We start from the raw sequence: 22,553 nt of genomic DNA on the forward strand, positions 1-22,553 counted from the left end.
CTTCTCCTCCACCACCAAACCTCCTCATCTACCCAAAACTTAATCCAACAACCCCCAAATCTCACCTACCCAAATCTTTCTCTCTTCTTCCTCCTCGGCTTCTCTCAACCACCATCGTCATTCGCCACCGCCCACCTAACCCTCCCCCAACCAGAAGCTCATTGAATTCGTATTTTTTGACACATTAGATGGTGGTGGAAGGTATGATTTTCTGGCCAAAATGGGATTATCGATGGGTTATCGATAGTTTATCGATGGTTTTGTCTGTGCACTGCTTTTCTTGTGTGCAAACAGAAATCATCGATAACCTAACGATAACCTATCGACAACTTATCGATAAATGTCATCGATATACTATCGATAACCTATCGATAACTTATTGATAACCTATCGATAAATCCAATAAAAAAATAAACACGAAGATGAAGATGAAGACGGAGACAGAGGTTCGGGGCCTCTGGGTTTTTTGATGCTTGAGTGCTATGGAGGTCCGACCGGTCTTGGGCCTCTGGGTTTCGTTTGGGTTTTTGAGTAGATGAGGAGGTTCGGTGGTGGAGGAAAGGAGGTTCGGTGGTGGTGGTTGGGTGGTCTCGGTGCCTAGGTCTGGTTGGTCTCGGTGGTGCGAGGAAGAGGAAGAGAGAGTGGAGAAGAGAAAGAGACACAAAGAGAAGGAAAATGAAAGGGAGGGTATTTTGGGTAGAAATTGAAAACAATAGCATTTATTTGTATAAATTAATTAGGAATCTAAATTTTGTTAAAAAGTATTTTTTAAGCATTAAAAATGAAATTTCCCTATAGTTATTAATTTTTTTATAATAATTATCAAATTAAATTATATAAAACTTTACACACTACATAACTTTTTAGGTAATGATTTGATAACAAAATGGTAACTCAAATATGTGAGGACAAAAACAAATTAACAATTGCCCTTTAATATAGGTAACAAAATATAGAGATTATAGATAATGAATGGCCTTAAAAGTAAAGAACAACAAATATTCAATATTCAATATTCAATATTCAATATGTTTTACAAGTAAGAAAACAATACTACATAACATTTCTTCTAAAACAATCAATATTGAGATCAACAAACACCACTAAATCACAAATAACAAAATCTTTAAGAATGGAAACAAAAAAGAAGGGAAAATTATTACAAAAACATCTACTTTCACCTCCTCATGTTCGAACATCTATATTCCCGATCTGATCAAAAATAGGACCAGTACTTATTTTTGTTTCACATTTGGCTAACGAAAATTTCGTCGGTCTGTAAATATTTTGAATCATAAAAGAGATCTCGAGAGCAGCAGATTATCAGAGCAGTTTTGCTCACTTGATTTGACAATGAGAATCGAATCGAACCTCTCAACCTTGGTAGATCATCGAAAGGATTTCGTTCTTCATTGTTGAAAAATGAATGTGGTCCTTTATCTTGTATTAGGTTTCGAATTTGTACCTTTATCTATTTCATGAATTCCAAGACGCTCTGTGTGATATCCTCGAGAAAGGAAACAAAACCCGTGACACTGGTCAAACCACTTCCGTCAACATCTTGTTCCTCGATGAGAAAGTTCTCGAAAGCAGAAGCATCTTCCTGCCCTCCTCGGATGAATATTAGTTTAGGGGTAATACATCTCTCTTGCTTCAATTTGTTGATGGTACTTCTCAACAAGCCTAAGAGATTAAGAAAGATCATCAAAAGCCTAAATCATTTTTCGCGAAAAAAATTGGTTGGATAGTAAATGCAGCAGCGATAAGTACGCATACTTACAGTCATGGGGTGGAGGATAAGGAAGTGTAGGGTCTGCTGTTGAAGAATAAAACACAACTAGTGTTGTAAATGCATCGAGGAAGAATATGGGACTTCCGCTAGTGATTAGAGCAGCACGGCTCAATGAGTGGCGTGGATAAGCTTGCTTATCTGGTGTGGAATACGAGGTCAGCATTGGGTACACTGCACGGTGTAGGGAGCTCGGTTCCAAAGCACTGCACCAAAAGTTTTACAAAACATTTAAGAGATGGCTAAAAGTTCTTAATCATCGGTTGGAAGAACATGGAAATTAATGGCTAGACCATGATGCAGGTTTAGTCAAACTCTAGATAAGACAGTATTCATGGAAAAAATGCCACAATGTAGGTATAAGTAACTCTATTCGGTAATACCTGAAGAGGCATTGCAGGTAGATCCGGTAGTCAGGATGTACACCTTCTTCATGAAATCGAAGAAGAGGATTCCGAAGCAAAGCAAAGACTAGGCGAGGCAAATGCTGCATTTCTGGGCATTGTGAGAATGCAACATCGATCTGAGAAGTGATTGAGCTTCCATTCTTGTATTGAGCAAGTTTATAAGCATTATTGTACTGTGCCGTAAGGATCACTAGCCAATCGTGAAGCAATAGTCTACCCTCTCGAACCCCTTGCTCCAACGAAGCTAATATAACCTAAAAATGGAAAAGAACAAAATATATTTTATATCCCAATGAACCTTTATTCAATCATTACATTACTATCTAGTACAAAAGTAGAGACTTTGTACGATAATAAAAAAAATGGCTCGGTAAGATTTACACCAAGGACAGGAAAGTGACCAGTGAGAATTACCTTGTGAACAAGTAATGATAAAACAACTTCGGGAACAACACTGTCGTAGATTTCATTGATGTTTTGGGCAGTTGCAAACTGCACTGTTCGAATCCTTAGTCGACGTTTGAGGGAATATTTTCCTCTACAAAATATATACATATATAAAAAAGAATTATAAGCATGCTCATATCAAGCTCTGAACAAAGACTAAATATAATGCATAAATATTAAAATAACATTGTCAATAGAGAAAAATAAAAATAATTAAAGAAAATAACTACAAAAGCAAGGGTAGCATAGTATGTAGATTACACACTACCGAAATCATTAGTTGAGGCGCAAAAGCGAAAACATGTTGTCTACAATACAAAGTAAATGGCAAAAGCTAATTTTACAGCATCTTCATTTCATTCTCAATGTCAATTCAAAATACTATTCTATTTGTTACAACATCACAAAAGAAGGCATAATCGGTGATAAGTAGAACAAACCATACCTACTTGAAGTACGTGACACTGAGTTTTCTAGCTCCTCGGGAGGCACAACAACTGTGTATTGAAATACAGTTTGTACGATAGGAGGAGGTTCTGATCCATGTCTGCAGGATTACAATAAGAATACGTCAACCAAACACATCGGTAATAGCTTGCAGAAGGGAAACTGCTTAAATCACTAAAATTCTGAAATGTAATCTGAAGATCCAGTCAAACAAAGAAAAATTAATAATTGCAGGCAGGGGTGCTTGACACCAATACAATGCAGATGAGAGTTTTCTAAGAATTTCTTAAGTGCGATCATGCCGTGCATCTTATTTTCATCATTTGAAATGTCTTCCAGAAAACCAATAAAGGACAGATATGGTCTTTAAATCTATACACACACACACACACATATTTTTACTGTCAATCTAATCTAGAATTTGATATCTATTGACCTTAGGGGTAAATAGTGAAAGATCTCCTACCTTGAAAAGCCATCGACACCAACAAACTCAAAGTCATAAGCATATGTTGCATAAGAATCACAACAAATAATATGTTGAACATTCTCATACTGCGGATCTGGAAAGAAATGACCATACTGCAGAAAATAGAGATATTTAATAAGAAACAGTACAACGTTAAATATAAATGCAAATGAAGTTGCAATACTCACAGAATGACCGGGCTTAAATTCAGTAGATGTCCTCATTCGCAATATACAATTAAACGCATATGGTCGACTTAGCATTCGATACCTGAGAGGACACATAAAGGCTTGATTGAATTTTTCACTTTAAAATAAAGATCTGAAGATTTAAGCTTAAGGGCTTCATCCAATGGTAAAATAATTCTGCTTCGATACCATGAAATACTTACATGTCCTGAGGAAGGGTTGAATCATCAGTGCTTGAATAGAAAAACAACGATCCTCCACTTTCAATGCTGAGAAACTTCAGTGAAGCCAAATCTGTATACTCATTTGTAACAGCGAATATATCTACACAAACACCTGCTTGAACAGCGACAGCAGCCTGTAAAATCCATTTGAAAGACTTAATATCCATTAAAGGATAAAGGAGACTGAATTAAATTTACACAAACATATGTAAAGATCATTTTACCAGATCTTTGTAGAAGGGTGTCTGCTCAGGAAGTAAAGCACGATCTGCATCCTCTCCTTTACTAGCATATTGTTCCCCATACCGTCTGGTATCTAGTGTACCAGCTCCGTAATCAGGAGGACCAGAAAGAAAAGCAAAGACTCTAGCTGCACTTACATTTTAAAGTAGACAAGCTATCACCATTTTTTATAACAATATAATCACCCAAATATTTACTAAATTGCAGCAGTATAATTACTTGATCTTAAAAATTGTTCCAACCTACCTAATGCAAATGTGCTTCCATATTCTGATCCAAGGTAATTAAACAGAGCTTCCATTGCCACCCCAAATCCCCGACCGCCCATCAAAACACCATCCATTCCTTGGCCAGCTGCTGTGGTTCTCTCCCATGAAGTTGTCGGTCTTAGTGTTTCAAGTGCAGATGCAATTCGGTCCTTACAAGTTTCTACCTGTAAGGCAGATATAGTTCAGGACTGAATGAAAAATTTAGTTCATAGACACGATAGTGAATTTTTAAATTAAAAAGTAAATAAAAAGCAAGCCATACAGGAGCTAAGAATTGTAACAAAGGCATGACATCTTCGAGTTCAACTGCAAGGGTGCCTTCTGTGTCTGGGGGAATAAAAACATTCTTCACAACTGGTATGGGCCCTTGAACATCATACAACCCCAGTTTGTGGCTAAAAGTAGCAATGCCGAAGAGTGAACCGGGCGCAAGAGCTGGACATGAAACAATGATTATGATGATAGTCTTAATATTCAAAGAAAGAGATTTAAGCCATAAATAATTACAGTTATTACATTAATGTATAACTATTGACCTTCTAAAGCTGCTAGAAGTGCGCTCTTAGTAAGTTCCAGAAATTCTTCGGAGGCTGCAGATTAAATAAAGGAAGAAAAGAAAAGTTATATCATTTGGAAAGATTACTTCGCATGAATATAAATGAAGCTTCAAAATGTATTCACTGATTGAGAGAGACATAGTGCAGCCAAAATACAAAAAGTGCAGCTCTGACAAGAAGAAAACGGAAAGGGTCCAAATTATGAAAATAATGTTTACAAGTAAGTTTGACTGGAAAAGAACAAATAAGGAAAGACCATATGAACCAAAGCTACATACATTTTTTTTATGTTAGCATGATTATATAATTCCAAAGCTACCCATGTGATGCCATGTCACATATGCTACTATGTAATAGAAAATCTTTGACTTAAAAGCCAAATATTTAGGTTTCATAAGTTCTAAGTGGTTCAATTTGATACTTGTTTAAGTGGTTCCCCTCTCTTATCGAGCTACCTGAACCAGGCCAAAAGTTATACACAAAAGTTCTTCCCACATATATCTATCCACCTTCACTGAATCTTTTAGTTCTTGAAACATTGAAGAATAAACCAGGCCAAAAGTTATACACAAAAGTTCTTCCCACATATATCTATCCACCTTCACTGAATCTTTTAGTTCTTGAAACATTGAAGAAACGGTAATGAGCATAGCCAATGAAGAAAGCCAGCACCTAGGCACAACACTCCAATTAAGTGTTATTGCTTGTATACACGACGCTTAGGAAACAATTCCATAATTACCCTAGGAAACAAATTTTCTATCATCTTTGAACAATCATCAACAAGCTTAATCTAATGTAGACTTGTTCAATGCTTACTGATTCCAAACCCAACAAACTTCTCACAAACGATACCCGTGAGTAGTGACCCAGAAGTAAACCCCAAAACCTAATCTAATTAAACTATCTGCCTAAAATTCTTATTGTAGACTTGTAATTACAGTGGATCTCCAAAAAAAATTCTTATGATTACAACAAAGTGCACTTGAAGTTTTGGAACTGTTACACCATTAGGTATTTTCAATGATTAATCAATAATATGAAAACTATCTCTTGTAATCAAAATCCCTTATACAAATATTTTCATTTTCATTCCTAGCAAATCCTTGACAATCAATATAATCGAAAGTTCGAAAATTTCTAATTTATTCACAGTTAATCTCTTCTTACACTAATCATAATGCCAATTATCAGAGAAATAATACTAACTTGAATAGAAAATTCAAAATAAAACTACCAAATTACTAATATTTAATATGAAAATAACAAAAAAGAAATGAATTTTCAAGATTATCTCTAATTTGAAAATATTGATTATGAAAACGAAACACAAAAGTTCACTATGATCACTAATTTCAAAACCGTAGATTAGTCAAGAAAAGCTAAAACCAGTCAATCAAATCTTACAAGACAAATCAATGGCAGCAACATATACCGGCTGTGGCTGCAATCCTTCATCTTCAGCTGAAAAAAAAAATGAAACAAGAAAAATTAAATTTTGGTGATTTATCAAATTCTCTTTCTTCAAATCCAAACATAAATGCCGAATAACATTCCACACTAACCAGGCAACTCGAGATCTACAAAAGAAGACTTCAATTCAGGGCATGACTCAGGAAGAGAATAGCGAGCAATGCTTTTAGTTGTTAACCCATTGAGTTGCGAACAAAGGCAACAAGTCCAGCTCCATTGATCCAGACTACAGTAGATATTGAAATAAGCCCAGCAATTCTCACACCGAGGCAAGAGATCGCCATCGGTTCCATACGCTGGCGGCCTATCTTCCTCGTCCTTGGTTGCGAATGGTGTCACCGTCACGCCCCATGGAAGACCCGAATTCTCCTGGGCGTCTGAGTCGATAGGGAATCTAGACACAGTAGCTCTCACCGCCATGGACTCGAGTCTGTCAGTAGTAAATTTTCTTTTTTCCCTTGGTGCTGCTTTTCTCGGGAAACAAACAGAGATGGGGAAAATGAGGGGTGTGTAGATTAGAGGGAGTAACAAGTGCCAAGCGCATGTTAGCACAGATGACTGTTGTACACTATATGGTGCCACATAAAGCGAGCCAATTCTGGAGTGCCACGTCAACAGTTACAGTTGATTACGTGGCAGTATTGTGCCATATCTGATGGTCCTACAAGGCCAAAACGGTTGACATTTTCTTTATTTATTTAAAGAGAGAAAAAAAAAAAGAATAGTTGACTTTTGAATTTTGACTTCTTTTTTACTTCAATTTTAATTTTAAGAAAGAAAAAAGAAAAGAATGAAATCTTAGGAGATTTGGATGATGAATTAATAAAAAAAAAGAGTATTAGCATGGTTTTGGTGTGGTGGTTAGAGATTCAAATGGTATTGTTCTGGAAGCTTTGCAAGGGAGTTCGTGTGGAACAATTAATGTTATTATAGCGAAAAGTATAAGACTCAAAGAAGTTTCGAGTTGGATCAAAAGTAAAGAGTGAATAAATATAATTTTAGAAACGAATAGTCTTACTTTAGTGAATGATGTAATTGTTAATAAATTTATCCTCTCTTAATATTGTGTATAAACTTATCGTCTCTTAATAATGGGAAATTTACACAAAGTACTTAAAATTTCAATTTTTTTTTTTATATTTTTATGAATTTTTTTCCTTTTACATTTTTACAGATTTGTAATTTTTAAAGGGAAACAATGTTGTGTTCATATTACCATAACATTATACTATATTTCCACAACTTATAAACAACAGTCCTTTTTAGAATAGCTCAAAAATGACTAAGAAAAAAAAAATCTATAAAATTGTAAAAACTTAAACTTTTTGTAGTTTTTGGGTATTTCTAAATAATTCCTAAAGAGAGATGTTAAAAAAGCATAAGTAGTATTTAGCACTATTTTATGTGTTAATATCGCTATTGATCCAATTAAATATCGAATATCACTTAATTTAATGTAATAATTGTTAGAGTATCACTAGCTAATCACAATGCGATGTGTAGAGGTATTGTCTCCAAGTAGCAATGCTCATCCCTAAAACAATCACATTATCCCACAATGATGGGCCTGGCCCACTATTCCAAAAGCCCAATAAGAAGCCCAATTTGATTCCAGAAAAAACTCAACACGTCTGATTCCCAATCCCAGCCGCATTGCTAAGCTTTCTTCTCTAAACAATCTCTAACTCTCAAAACCAATCCAATTTCTCTTCCTTTCAATTATTCCGTACGCCATTTTCTCTAATCAATTTTCTCATTTTCTCTTTTCAATTTTGTGTTGTTTTCAATCAAATGATTTTATGAAATCTTGTTAATTAGGGTTCATAATTTCATTTTTTTTTTCCGGATTCTCAATAGTCAACATTACGAATTAATCAATTGCTAACTTTTTTTTTTCTTTTTCTGAGTCATTGGCAGAAATGGCGTCGAGGATTGCTTCAAGAATTGTATCTCGGACTCAGAGGAGATTCTCGAGCAGTGGTAAAGTTCTAGGCGAGGAGGAAAAAGCTGCTGAAAATGTTTATATTAAGGTCATTTTCATTATATTTTCACTTTGCTGTGTTTGATATATGTATATATATGTATGTATGAACTTGAGGGATGATTAATAATTATGATAATTTTTGTGTGAATTTATTGACATTGTTAGTATCGCACTAAAAACTAACACATTTTTTTTTTATTTTTTTTAACTAAATATGACTTTAATTTGTCACTAATTTATTAGTCTATTGTGATTAAACACACAATCTTTAGCCAGGAACTTTATAATTACAATATAGATTTGATGACTTATAATTAGTCACAATTTTTTCACTTCTAATTTTTTTTTTATTATTAGTCACAACTTAAGTAAGTAAGATTTTTTCTAGTATTTTTTTACTGTAGTTTCAAGTAATTTTTGGCGAAAACATTCATATACATTAGATATTCTTTTAGCTTATTTGATGAAAAAAGCAATTATTATGTTCTTGAAATTTACAGGCACTTCGTTTACATTTCTATATACATAAAATTGTTTGTTAGTGTAGTTTTCTGAAGCATGACATTGCTCAGAGCTGTTTTTGCTAATTATAAACACATTTTCCCCCTTATTTTGGTAACTAATTTGAACAATGAGCTTATTGGGTTTTATGATAAATTTAGTATATACTTTGTTGATAATTAAGAACTTTAGAAAATGAAATCTTATGAACTACAATGAATTACTTATGTAGTTTATCACTTAAGAATTTTTTGAAGAAGGTTCTGTTACTAACTAACATGATTAATTCAATTGTGAATACTACATTTGGGTTCAGAGCCCTATGCTCATGTGAATTTGAATAGCTTGTGATATTTATCTGTTGCTTCAAAGTTTACAGTAGATATTGTCTTATTGTTTCTGTATAATCTTTTATAATTCAGAAAATCGAGAAGGAGAAGCTTGAGAAGCTCGCACGCAAGGTATGACTATGGCTTAGCGTACAATTTACTTGTATGTGTTTTCATTTTAAAATGTATGCATGTTCAATTTGGAAAAATTTAGGACAATTATGCTGTCTAGATTCTTGGGAGGAACTATTTTTAGTGCCTGTAGTTATAGGTGTTTCAAAATTAAACCTTGATCATGTGGGCATTCTTTCTTCTTTTTTAAGATTTTCAACAAAAGCTGATGAGCGCCAAACTATTATTTCGACACTATTAACATCTTTGTTCTTTCTTTTACTTTGTTTGGAATTTGGATTTTTGTGTGGGAAATGATTAGGAGAAAGAAAGAGCAATAGAATTTTATAGTATTTCTTTTGGAGCTTCTCTTTTCTAATATATGTTTGTAAAAGTTTTCACTATAAAATTACATCAAATTGAACTCTCTTAACCAGCCAAGTGAAAGTAGAGCACTAGGATTTCTTAGACCTTGTTTAGACTTTGAATTTTTAGAAAAATTAAAATTTAAGTGTAGTATAATTTTATGACATTTAGAACAATTACACATATATACAGATTTGTAGAAATTATTTTCCTCTTTATTTTCTCGATTTTCCAGTCCAAACAAAGCGTTAGATATCATTTTATTTCCCTCCTAAAATCTAAGTTTCAAACATGGCCTTGATTTCTTTTGACAGTTTAAGTCTAGCAAAGGTCAAATTCACTTATGCTTTGAGCTTGTGCTTATACTTAATAACCCCAAAATCTTTCCAGGGACCTAAACCAGAAGAAACAGCTACCGCAACCTCTGAGGCTGCAGCCAAACCAGTCGAGGCAACTGAGGCTGCCAAACCTGCTGCCTCGACTACAACCACTGCTTCTGGAGAATCAAAAGTATCAACCGACAAGCATCGAAACTACGCTGTTGTAGCGGGTGTGGTTACCGCTTGTGCTGCTCTGGGATGGTATCTTAGAGGCAGTGAGAAGAAGCAAGAAGTTCAAGACTGAGAATAACTCGGTTTTGTCCCGAAAAATTACACAATAACCTCTGCAAATCATATCTCTTCTGGTTTTCGAAAATCGGAAGTGGTAGAGACACAATAAATCTGACTTACATTGTTATATCTCTTTGTTGTTCTATAGATATATTGAGTTGGCAATATATCATGACCTTTCTTTTCTCTGTTTTTGAAAATATTTTTTTGATTGAGGAGTTTTTTGTTCATATTCAGTTCAGCTAGGCTAGATAAGTTAATTCATATTATGATTAATATAAACCAGCAATTTAGGAGTAATTTAGGAGTGTTCATAGATTGGTTTGGTCTGAATTTTTATATTTTTCAAACCAAACTAGTATAATTGTTTTTTGAATATTAGAAACCAAACCAGACTAATTCTCAAACTACACCAAATCAAACCAATAAGAACGGTTTGGTTTGGTTTAAAACTACAGTTTAAGCGGAATTTATAATTATTTATTTTAAGTAATTATATTATTTATAAGGTTTTTAATTTTGTTTTTCAAAATATATATATTTAATGTGATGATAATAAGTTATAAATGATAAATAACAATATAAAAATAGTTTAAAAAGTTATAATTCAATCATTTTGGTAAGTCAATGTTTTAGGTAATTAATATGTTAAATTATAATATAATTTTTACATCACAGATTTTAGATCAAAAGAAGAAAAATTTTAATAATAAGAAGATGATTGTATCAAGTAAAAATGTGATAATAAATTATTAAATTGGACTTTTTGAAAGAAAATAAATTATTTCTCAAAAAAAAAAAACATTGTACTAAAATAGTCCTTACAAAAAAAAATGTATTTCTTTAATAAATCATAGAATTTTATTAATAGTAATTACCTAAAATAATAGTCTGCAATCTAATTGGAATATCTCTCCCCTTAGAGACATGACGATTAGTCGTCTAATTCTAAAATCATTTGACAAAAAAATTAAAATAAAATCAGATGGAAAAGATTACAACATCACATTTAATCTTAAGAGCAATTATATTCTGTTTCATCTACCACTCAGAAGATACAACAGTAGAAACTGCTCGTAGCTTAGGCACTCAACTATTGTGTAAAGTACGTAAATGTACTAAATACTCCTTCAGTTGAAAAACTTTATTATTCGCAGCTACTAACAACAATGTAATTGTGAGTCATTGAAGAACAAAGAAGAACCACCAACGAAACAAAACAAAATAAAACTACGTCACATAGACAAGACTAAAAACACTCAAAATTATGTTACACACAAGACCAAAACACTCAAAAATATGTCACAGAGACAAGACTAAAAACACTCAAAATTATGTTACACAAATAAGACCAAAACACTCAAAAATATGTCACAGAAACAAGACTAATCATATTAATAAAAATCAAATGATAGTAGCAAAACACAACTCCAACCAAGCCGTACTTAAGCCCAAAGGCTTACGATGGCCGGGAACAAAGGTAGCCTTCGATAGCTATAGATTTAAGAATGAGAAACTCTAATTTTTCCCTTGAATTTAATTTATGAAAAAAAGTAAAATTATTAAACTAACAATGTAAAATACCATAATTTGTAAAAATTTTACCTAATTTACTCCATGTAACCATTAGTTTAAATTTGTGATCGTTTGTTAGTTTGTTAATTAAAAAATGTTATAAAGAATACTTTTACTTAAAACAAAAAAATAATGAGAGAAAAAATGTACTAAAATAGCTTGTATTATTAATTTATTCGTAATAATTAGAGGGAATTTTCTCATAGTGTAACTGAGCTAGAGAGAGAGAGAAGAGAGAGAATGGAGAAGAAGGGGAAGAGAGAGGTTGTGGTATCGGCTCTCCAATTCGCTTGTACCGATGACCTCACCACCAACGTCGCCACCGCCGAAAGGTACTGCTACTACTACTACTACTACTGCTGCTGCTGCTGCTGCTTAATCTCAAACTCATAATTTCTTGTTCAACTATAAAGATCTCACTTGTTCAATTAACTTTTATTTTCTGAGTTGATGAAAACTTAATCTCACCTCCATCTGATCCTTTTTTTACTGATTAATTGTGCTCTGTAAAGCTCATTTTTCCAATGGAATGAGTTTTCACTTCTGAAAATGGAAAATTGAAGAAAGAGCATTTCATTTCATGCTAAAAAGTTGGGTTTTTTAATGTGAGTTGTTTGGAGTTAAATTTATTTCCCTCTTCTTACTTTTCAGGCTTGTTAGAGCTGCTCATGCAAAGGGTGCAAACATCATTCTCATACAGGTATAAATTTAGTATATATATATATATATATATATGTAATTTTCATAAGCTTATTTTGCTCAATAAATAAAAAATTTCATGTATTCTATTATTTTGCATTGTGTATTTAAGAATGCTTAATCTACAACACCAATAAAATCCTGTAATGTATTTTAACTCTTAAAATTGACTTTCTAGGTTGTCTATGGAAAGCTAATTAACATGTTCCTGGAAGAGAAGTGAGATTACTTTTACTTTTAATGAATGTAGAGACACGGTTTTATATAGACAAGAGGCTGGATCCACTTCTTTGTGGCTTGAATTGGACATTGAGTGAGAGTTAAATATTATAATATGTAGTGTAAATGCATTAGATATATTATACCCTATTGATGTTTCACACAAAAATCAACTCCTTTCTCTTGTATGCCATATGAACGACTTTTGGGATGGATTTACAATGCTATTCAGAATATTGGTGAGCGAATTCCATTAGCATTTGAGGGTCTTACTGATGAATGTATTATGTTGATTTGTTATGTAATGGTTTGATTTCACATATTGATGTAATATTACTTGCTTAAATTATGCGTATAGTTCTCTGGGAATTGTCTTTTGCTCGGTCTCGATGCTATTTATTAGATTTATTTCTATGTTTGCTCAGTAATTTCATTGATTGTGTTAGGAACTTTTTGAGGGATATTACTTCTGTCAAGCACAAAGAGAGGACTTCTTTACGCGTGCTAAGCCTTATAAGGGCCATCCAACGATTCTCAGGTAGAAATAACTAGTGATGGCTTTCCAAGTTTTATATATTTACTTTTCTAAATGCTTTTGCTGTGCTATCTGTCATACTATGCTGATACCCTACTTATTCATTGGCATGCTTTATAGGATGCAGAAACTTGCGAAAGAGCTGGGTGTGGTGATTCCAGTTAGCTTCTTTGAAGAGGCAAACAATGCCCATTACAATTCAATTGCCATAATTGATGCTGATGGGGAAGATCTTGGACTTTATCGAAAATCTCATATTCCAGATGGACCAGGTACTTAAAACGGCGTGGTTCATCCTTATGCGTTTGCTATTCTGTTTGCTTAGTGATTCTCTCTTACAGGTTATCAAGAGAAGTTTTACTTCAATCCAGGTGACACTGGCTTCAAGGTGTGTGTCAAATACAACTGCAGAGTGCAATAATTCTAATTCTAATTGATATTTTTGGTTTTTAGCGATTTATGCTATCATCTGGAACTTATAGCATGTTGTTTGCAAACAGGTATTCCAAACAAAGTTTGCAAAAATTGGAGTTGGTAAGATCTAATGCTTAGCTCTTGACATTTATTTGTTGTCATTACACAATCTTCTTAAAAATCTTACTTCATAACTTCCGACCTTGAAGGATGGCATATCTCTATTTCTTATTGCAATTTCGACTTAAAACTTGCAATCTACTCATAGCTATCACAACATTTGTGGATGGTATCCATTTTGGCGGATTTGCTTGTTTCATTACGCTTGCAAAGCCGGTGATATGGGAAACTAATAAATCTTCTGTATGTTTTGTCAGCTATATGCTGGGATCAATGGTTTCCAGAGGGAGCCCGGGCTATGGTTCTTCAAGGTGCAGAGATACTGTTTTACCCTACTGCTATAGGTTCAGAACCTCAAGATCATGAACTTGATTCTCGTGATCACTGGAAGAGGGTTATGCAAGGGCATGCAGGAGCTAATCTGGTAAGTGTCATTTAGACTGGTAATCAAACCTTGAAATCAATTTAAAATTGAATTTGTTTCTTTTACTCAGCTGACTTCTGCTCTTGTTTTCATGTGACTTAATTCGGAAGAAGTTTATTTTTCTGTCTAATTGATGTAGGAGAATAGTTATATTATGTATCTTCTAGAATTAGTATAATTTGTTAGACTAGTTGTTTGTTTCTTTTATGTTATTTCTATTATGATGCCATATTTGTCGGTGGGCCTATATAAGCTTATGAGTAGGATTGTAATGGACACGCTATTGAATATTGAAATAGCGTCTTGTGATAGAGTTTGGGGGTTTTCTCCATATGTTTGCTATTGATTTGGCTTGATCTTTGCTCATCCTTTCCAGTCCTCTGCATCACTAGTTGTGAGAAATTCCTTCAACACCGTATTAGCTATCCAATACTTCAAACCATAAAAACTCAAAGAAAATGAGATATTTAACCCATTTATATTTTATGCTATGAATGAATTGTCACTAATTTGTGAATATTGTATAATTCTAATATTGAAAAGGGAAAACTAAGTCCCATCTATCTTTTCAAGATAACTCTCAATATCCCTTTCTTAATTTTTATTTTTTTGCTTTTGATAAGAATCAGCATCTCTTACTTATAGCCTTACAGTAAGAATCAGTATCTCTTTCTAATAGCCTTACAAAAAGAAAAAAAAAATCTTGCTAATAGAAAGAAAAGTACAGTAAGGAGACGAGAAGTCATCCGAACAGAAATTAGGTACATGAAGAAGCCCAATCCCTTGCCAATTCAGAAAACATTAATGTCCCGAAATCTGTATCAACCTTAATTAGATACCATATGGTATCATCCTTCCCTATATCATTAAAAAAAAGATATTTGTTCTTTGTAATTATGATTCTTGAAGATCCTTGAATTCCAGCATTGCCCAATTATACAAATTCTATGTCTTCTTATGACATTAGCAACACCAAATTGATCAAGTTGTATGAGCAAATAGTCAAAAATCAGAGTGTATTCAAGGTGTAAAAGATCAGCTCAATTGAGTCTGATGCAGGCCATTCTATTTATAAGGTTGCAGAGTACAAACAGAGGAGAAATGGCTAAAATCTGAGCCTTACACGTGGAGCTAATCAATACAACCAATCATTACAATCATTGCATAACAGAAATAGAATCTCTAAAAAATCTGTGCTAACGGTAAGGAATTGACAGCTGTGATATGCATAGGGATTGCCATTTTTCCAACAACTTGGGAGACCATAAAGACTGAAGTGCCCCTGCCTATTTTATCCTGTAACACCACCCCTCAAACGAGAGGGTGATGAAGTCACTCCGAGTTTGTCAACCAGGAATTGGAATCTTGAATGTGCAAGACCTTTAGTGAGACTATCGGCAATTTGATCATGAGATGGTATATACCTGATTTCCAACTCCTTCTGTAAAACTTTGTCTCTGACAAAGTGTACATCCAACTCGATATGCTTTGTTCTAGCATGATAGACGGGATTGGCAGCAAGTGCACTCGCACTCATATTATCACACCAGATTATTGGTGCTGCAGGGAGTTTAAATCTCATTTCCTTTAGTAACTCCTGAAGCCAAGTGAGTTCTGCAGCAAGTTGAGCCAAGGCTCTATATTCCGACTCTGTACTAGATCGAGCAACCACTGTTTGCTTCTTAGAAGACCAGGATATAAGTGAGTCACCTAGGAAAACACAATAGCCAGCAATAGATCTTCGGTCATCTGGACAACACGCCCAATCTGCATCTGAGAAACCCGTGAGAGAGAGTCTATCACTTGGAGTTATGTGTATGCCATGTTGCATAGTTCCCTTGAGGTACCTTAGTACCCGTTTGGTGGCATTCCAATGGACATTTGTGGGGCTTTTCAGGAACTGACTGAGCTTATTTACCGCAAAGGAAATATCTGGTCTTGTATGACTCAAATATTGTAAAGCACCTATAACACTTCGATAGTGAGAAGGATCGGCCATTGGTTCTCCATCTCGAATTGACAGTGGTTTATTTGCTGTCATAGGTGTAGGACTTGGTTTTAAATTCATCATGTTGACCCGTTGTAAAAGTTCAGAGATATATCTCCCTTGTGATAAATAAACACCTGTGTTATCCCGAAATACCTCAATGCCCAAGAAATAGTGTAACTCTCCAAGATCCTTCAATGAAAAGGTCATGTTTAGTCGAGCAATGAACTTTTCCAATTCTGTAGTCTTGCTGCCTGTAACAATGATATCGTCGACATAAATCAAGACCATGATGACATATTCTGAGTGTTTTAACATAAAGAAGGAAGAGTCAGCTTTGGAGTTCACAAAATGCCACTTCAGTAATGTACTTTTAAGCTGTTCATACCACACTCTTGGTGCTTGCTTCAAGCCGTAAATGGACTTCTGCAGTTTGCAGACATAGTGTGGTTTAGAAGGGTCTTCAAACCCTTGTGGTTGGGCCATATAAACATCCTCATCAAGCGTACCATTTAGAAAAGCGTTGTTAATGTCCAATTGCCTTATAGTCCAATTATAAGCCACGGCAATAGTCAAAACAACTCTTATGGTAGAGGCTTTAATTACCGGACTGAAAGTCTCACTAAAATCTACCCCGGGCCTTTGATGAAATCCTTTAGCGACAAGGCGAGCCTTGAATCGTTGAAACACACCAGCTGCATCAAACTTTTCTGTGTAAACCCACTTATTCCCAACTACATTGTAGTGTGGTGAGGGAGGCACTAACACCCATGTCTTGTTTCTACGCAAAGCACCCATTTCAGTATTCATAGCCAAGTTCCACCCCTCATGGTGGAGTGCCTCATGAATGGAAAGAGGAATACCAGACCCTGTGTGAGAAACCAGAACCCGTGGCTTAAAAATCCCAGCCTTGCCACGGGTTATCATGGGATGTTGAGGAGCAGTTGGTGGTGGTTGTGGCACAGGTGAGGGTGATTCAGGAGAGGGAAAAGGTATAGGAGAAGCAGCTGATTGAGAATGAACAGAGGCAGAACTAGTGACAGAGACTGCAGGAGTATGCAACAATAAATCTGAAGTAGAATTTTGTGCACCAGTTATGGGAGTGTCAGAAATTACCTGGTCTTGTGAGGAAGGTGACTGAGAGTGTGATGCTGCAGGAGACCGAGATGGAATTGTATTAAATGGTAAGCCAAACCAGGAATGAGGGATAGTCACAGTGACTTCATGTTCAGGTTGGTAATTGTTAAAGAAACCATGTTGACATGGGAATTCCTTTTCATTAAAAACAACATGTCTTGAAATGTAAATTCGGCCATGTGAGCTAAGACATTTATAACCCTTGTGAACATCACTATACCCTAAATTCACACACTTTGTTGAATGGTATTGAAACTTATGGGTTTGATAGGTACGAAGACAAGGAAAACAGGCAGCCCCAAACACTCTTAGTAGTTTATAATCAGGTAGTTTAGAGTATAGAACCTCAAAAGGAGTTTTATGGCTAAGTACAGTGGTTGGCAAGCGATTAATTAAGTACACTGCGGTCTGAAAAGCATCAGACCAGTACTTTTGTGGCATTGCTGCCTGTGCAAGGAGGGTGAGTCCCATCTCAACAATATGACGGTGTTTTCGTTCAGCTCGACCGTTTTGAGCTGAAGTATTGGGACAAGAGTGATCAAATAGTATGCCATTTTGTGTTACAAGGCTCGAAAAGGCCTGATATTCACCACCTGAGTCACTTCTTAGTTTCTTTATTTTTCTACCAAACTGAGTTTCTACCATAGCTTTGAATTGAACAAAAGCTGTTAGAGCATCAGACTTGTTTTTCAACAGGTATAACCATGTATACCTGCTGTGATCATCTAGAAAGTGTATATAATATGTGAAGTTAGTGTGTGATGATATGGGGGCAGGCCCCCACAAGTCTGTATGCACAAGATCAAACAAACCAGCAGCTTTAGAATGCGATTTTTGGAAAGGTAAAGCATGTGATTTCCCATATTGACATGCATCACAAAAGTGTGGAATTTCATTCAAAGGAAACTTTACATTTGACTGTCTTAGAACTTGATTTAAAACATTAATAGAAGGATGTCCTAGACGCCTATGCCAAATGTCTTTTAGGGAATGATGATTAACATGTGTACTGTGTGGTTTGTTGGGTAAGAATGTACTCGAGAAGACAGAGTGAGTTTGTTGTGACTGTGGTGAGGAGTTGAGTTGATACAATCCATCTTTAAGGGTTCCTTGCAACACCACCTTCCCTGTGCTTTGGTCCTTCACACAACAAGAACCAGAGAAAAATTCGACAGAAACATTATTATCAGCCGTTAGTTTTGAAACACTAACCAAGTTTTTAGATATACTGGGAACATGTAACATATCATTGAGCAGTAAGGAATTAGTAGTAGAAGTTTGGATTAAACCTGTGCCAATGTGAGAAATTGGTAGCTGACTACCATCACCAATGGTAATTAGTTCCTTACCCTCATATTCTGTCTTGTTTTGCAGTTTGTTTGCATCAGCAGTCAAATGATTACTCGCACCACTATCGGCATACCACGAGTCATCATTAATCATTTCGGGTGTTGCAACAAGAGCTGAGAACTGCTTGTCCTGACCTCCAGTAGTGTTGGGTTGATTTCCCATGTAGCTTTCATCGTATCTGTTATAACAGATCGCAGCCGAGTGCCCATACTTGCCACACACTTGGCAAGTCGGTTTAGGCCCATTACTTCTTCCTCGACCTCTTCCTCTTTGACTTCCTCCTCTTGTGTAACCAGTATATTGTTGTTGTTGACCCCTTCCTTGATTTTGATTTGAACCAAATCTCCTTTGGCCTGCTGTGTTAGACGACCCAGGTTTTTGTGCAAAGTTTGCTGAAGCGTTTCCCACCAGTTTGCTACTAGCAGAGATGGTGTTAAGTCTCTCGAGCCTACCATCAAAGCTAAGTAGCATACTCTGTAATTGTTGCCAAGATGTACTCTCCTGGGATTCGATTAGGACAACAATAGACAAGTATTCTACATCTAAACCAGATAAAACATTAGAAACAAGATGTCTTTCTGGATAGGGTTCACCTGCAAGTGCTAAAGAATCAGCCCACATTCTCTTCATCTTCAAATATTCCGCCATGGACTGAGACCCCTTGCGAGTGGTCTGGATCTTGGTTCGTAACTCATCCATATTTGCTCGAGAGTGTGCACCATATAATTCTTCAAGAGCATTCCAAAGAGCAAGAGCAGACTGGCATCCCATGACCTCAGATGCGATTGCTTCTGTCATTGATCCATATAACCAGCCCATTAAGAGCTGGTCATGAACCAACCACGTTTCATATTCTGGGTTGATGTCCATTCCAGATCCAGGTGCATCAACGTTTGGTTCTCCTGTGCGAATGAACTCAGGCGGTGCTGGACGGTTCCCATTGATAAAGCCATCCAACCTATGTCCTCTTATGATGGTATTCACCATCGTTTTCCACAAAGGGAAATTATTACGGTCAAGCTTCAAGGAGAAGGGTTGGCTAAGTGTATTGCTGAAGGGAGTAGAAATTGGAGAAGGATTTGAGGAAGAAGGTGTAAGAGTCATGGTTGAAGCTGCACCAGTGTTCTGGCCAGCAGGAGTCTGACCGCCTTGATTGGTTGCACTTGCCTGGTCCTGTGGAGTCGACATTGCGTAGGCAGATTTGGCTCTGATACCAAGTCAAAAATCAGAGTGTATTCAAGGTGTAAAAGATCAGCTCAATTGAGTCTGATGCAGGCCATTCTATTTATAAGGTTGCAGAGTACAAACAGAGGAGAAATGGCTAAAATCTGAGCCTTACACGTGGAGCTAATCAATACAACCAATCATTACAATCATTGCATAACAGAAATAGAATCTCTAAAAAATCTGTGCTAACGGTAAGGAATTGACAGCTGTGATATGCATAGGGATTGCCATTTTTCCAACAACTTGGGAGACCATAAAGACTGAAGTGCCCCTGCCTATTTTATCCTGTAACACAAATTAACTCAGCTTAAACAGGGACAGTAATTTTTCCCATAATATAGTAGAATTAATGACAATGATAGATTAATGATTTGAGTCTTAGCTCCTTATGTATAATGCACCAGCTCGGTTTTAAGTCAAAACAGTATTTTTCTTGCGCAAAACTTCATTTGTATTTTCCTGAAACCAATAGCATCTTTAATTGTGGATGCCACCAATCAAATGAGGGGAAAAAGTGACTTGACATACTTGATACTTCTCTCTATTAAAATTAAAAGCTATAATTAGGAAGTACAATAAAAAGAACTATTTATGAAGTTTGGCTAATGGAATAGTAAATAGAGTATTCAATGTCACCTTTTACATGGTCTAGGGTTATAATATAAATTGAAGTGAAACATAATTGAGTATTTTTTTTGACAAAATTATGGCATGTTTTGGTGTCATTTCTGTTTGAAAATTTGAAGCAAATAGGAATTTATTTGTTGTTGATGACCTCAGGTTCCTCTAGTTGCTTCGAATCGCATAGGCAAGGAATTAATCGAGACAGAGCATGGAAAAAGTGAAATAAAGTTTTACGGAAACTCATTCATAGCAGGTATCATTCGTTGGTTTGTTGGCGTATTCTTATGCCTTCTTTGTATATTACATATTAACAAGTCTTCATACATTCATAACAGGACCGACTGGAGAAATCGTTGCAGCTGCTGATGATAAAGACGAAGCTGTTCTCATAGCACAATTTGATTTGGATCAAATCAAGTCAAAAAGACACAGTTGGGGAATATTTCGTGATCGACGTCCAGAATTATACAAGGTGTTACTGACGTTAGATGGCAGCAATGCATCGTCCTGATGACCATTTCCAATCAGTATGATGCCTATCTTAGAAAACGGTTAATAAAAATACATCTTATAAAGTTATCTTTGTCATATACTATTTTTCAGGTATGGCAAAGAGAAATATTTACAGATGCATGTAAGTCATAATGCTTGATATGAACAATCAATAGACTTCATTCCTTAATAGTACTGTCAATTTTCACCCATTAATTGGAAGATTAACTTTACCAAACTTCAGTGTGAAGTTTATACAGAAAGTTACTTTAGTGAATTAGTTTTTTGTTCATGTCCACTTTATATATTCTCTTAACTGGATATCATATGCAGTTCATTTTCTCAATAAGCTTAAATTGAGCTAGGTGGAAAGAAAGGCGGTGCCGAACTGTTTGTCATGTAGTATTAGGTTCAGGTACTCCTTAATCCTATCCTTATAATAGTGGTTCGTATATTGTTTTACACTTTTTCACAATGGAAAATACACCACAGGGTCTTCCAGTGCTTGTAGCTATCTGAAAATGACATCCTTTAAGCTAGTCAAACTTAATATAGAATATTGTATGGTTGAAGTCAATTTATGCATGCAGGTTAGAGATATCGATCTAGGATCTGACAATAGTAGTTTTGTTATGGTTCACTCTTTCAACAAAGAAAATTATTCTATGAAATAGACCAGCTTATCATTTTTGAATAACCATTCAGAAGAATAATGTAGTGTAGGGTTATTATTAGCCAGCTCAGGTTTTGATTGGTATATCTATGCTGGTATAGGAGAGCCGCAGGTATAGACATCTCTATTCTAATTAGCCATAGCTGGTTTCAGTGAACTCCATTGTTTCTTGAGATCAAGACAAAAATGGTGTCTCAATAAATTGTTAAATTCCAAAGACTTTGGGACAACTGTCATGTCTTATTGTGCTTCTAGTGGGGAAAAATAGAGAGAGAGAGAAAAGAGAAGAAATTCTCTTGGTGCTCACAAAAATGTCTTTTTAGAAAAACAAAAGCACCTATATTCATTCATTTACAAAGCATCTTTAAGATTATGATTTTGCTTTCTTCATTGGTCTTTAAGGACCATCATTATAATTCTCTCCCTTTTTATCTTTATTTTATTTTTAGCTTTTTTTTTCAAGCACTCGTTTTCAAAGATCATTGTTACAAGGCACCACTAAGATGGCATCCTCTAAATAGTTAGCAGTTTTCCATAACCATTATCGAAATAAAATAAGTGAGACTCGATATTAAATTGAACCAGTAGCGACATGACACCTCGTAAGGGTGCTAGGCACCATGAGTGCCCTTTAGCATTTCTCATTTCTATGAGGCACTATA

The 22,553-nt window shown here is 35.3% G+C and overlaps 3 protein-coding genes across 5 annotated transcripts; 2 read left to right on the forward strand and 1 right to left on the reverse strand.

Moving 5' to 3' along the window:
• Nucleotides 1-959: 959 nt before the first annotated feature.
• Nucleotides 960-7,060, reverse strand: LOC115719464 (protein transport protein SEC23 D). 2 transcript variants are annotated; one of them, XM_030648525.2, is made up of 14 exons: nt 6,606-7,060; nt 6,448-6,504; nt 5,020-5,073; nt 4,746-4,918; nt 4,461-4,647; nt 4,196-4,341; nt 3,951-4,105; nt 3,748-3,829; nt 3,557-3,672; nt 3,089-3,190; nt 2,611-2,734; nt 2,173-2,450; nt 1,781-1,995; nt 960-1,683 (listed from the first exon to the last, which is right to left on the reverse strand). In XM_030648525.2, the coding sequence occupies exons 1-14, from the start codon at nt 6,931-6,933 to the stop codon at nt 1,472-1,474; spliced, it is 2,229 nt and encodes a 742-aa protein (XP_030504385.2). In that variant the 5' UTR covers nt 6,934-7,060; the 3' UTR covers nt 960-1,471. The 2 variants fall into 2 exon arrangements, with proteins under 2 accessions (XP_030504385.2, XP_060965744.1); XM_061109761.1 differs by having other exon boundaries at nt 3,557-3,829.
• Nucleotides 7,061-8,084: 1,024 nt separating this feature from the next.
• Nucleotides 8,085-10,645, forward strand: LOC115721075 (uncharacterized protein At2g27730, mitochondrial). 2 transcript variants are annotated; one of them, XM_030650319.2, is made up of 4 exons: nt 8,085-8,239; nt 8,431-8,543; nt 9,421-9,459; nt 10,195-10,645. In XM_030650319.2, the coding sequence occupies exons 2-4, from the start codon at nt 8,433-8,435 to the stop codon at nt 10,426-10,428; spliced, it is 384 nt and encodes a 127-aa protein (XP_030506179.2). In that variant the 5' UTR covers nt 8,085-8,239; nt 8,431-8,432; the 3' UTR covers nt 10,429-10,645. The 2 variants fall into 2 exon arrangements, with proteins under 2 accessions (XP_030506179.2, XP_030506180.2); XM_030650320.2 differs by having other exon boundaries at nt 8,151-8,239; nt 8,421-8,543.
• Nucleotides 10,646-12,161: 1,516 nt separating this feature from the next.
• Nucleotides 12,162-21,456, forward strand: LOC115721138 (N-carbamoylputrescine amidase). The gene is made up of 9 exons (XM_030650390.2): nt 12,162-12,322; nt 12,642-12,690; nt 13,355-13,446; nt 13,564-13,715; nt 13,785-13,831; nt 13,944-13,977; nt 14,235-14,401; nt 20,883-20,979; nt 21,062-21,456. Exons 1-9 carry the CDS (start codon nt 12,231-12,233, stop codon nt 21,235-21,237), a joined length of 906 nt encoding a protein of 301 aa, XP_030506250.2. The 5' UTR covers nt 12,162-12,230; the 3' UTR covers nt 21,238-21,456.
• Nucleotides 21,457-22,553: the final 1,097 nt, after the last annotated feature.

This window comes from Cannabis sativa, chromosome 2 (assembly GCF_029168945.1).
Source record: "Cannabis sativa cultivar Pink pepper isolate KNU-18-1 chromosome 2, ASM2916894v1, whole genome shotgun sequence".
Classification (NCBI taxonomy): Eukaryota; Viridiplantae; Streptophyta; class Magnoliopsida; order Rosales; family Cannabaceae; genus Cannabis; species Cannabis sativa.

Excerpts from the sequence above, each read along its gene's own strand:
- LOC115721075 (XM_030650319.2), top strand. The coding sequence starts at position 8,433 with ATGGCGTCGAGGATTGCTTCAAGAATTGTATCTCGGACTCAGAGGAGA. Across the intron at positions 8,544-9,420 it reads CTGAAAATGTTTATATTAAG|AAAATCGAGAAGGAGAAGCT; the intron begins GTCATTTTCATT and ends TTTATAATTCAG. Across the intron at positions 9,460-10,194 it reads TTGAGAAGCTCGCACGCAAG|GGACCTAAACCAGAAGAAAC; the intron begins GTATGACTATGG and ends AAATCTTTCCAG.
- LOC115719464 (XM_061109761.1), bottom strand. The coding sequence starts at position 6,933 with ATGGCGGTGAGAGCTACTGTGTCTAGATTCCCTATCGACTCAGACGCC. Across the intron at positions 6,505-6,605 it reads TGTAGATCTCGAGTTGCCTG|CTGAAGATGAAGGATTGCAG; the intron begins GTTAGTGTGGAA and ends TTTTTTTTTCAG. Across the intron at positions 4,648-4,745 it reads TGTTACAATTCTTAGCTCCT|GTAGAAACTTGTAAGGACCG; the intron begins GTATGGCTTGCT and ends TCTGCCTTACAG.
- LOC115721138 (XM_030650390.2), top strand. The coding sequence starts at position 12,231 with ATGGAGAAGAAGGGGAAGAGAGAGGTTGTGGTATCGGCTCTCCAATTC. Across the intron at positions 13,447-13,563 it reads GGCCATCCAACGATTCTCAG|GATGCAGAAACTTGCGAAAG; the intron begins GTAGAAATAACT and ends CATGCTTTATAG. Across the intron at positions 14,402-20,882 it reads GGCATGCAGGAGCTAATCTG|GTTCCTCTAGTTGCTTCGAA; the intron begins GTAAGTGTCATT and ends TGATGACCTCAG.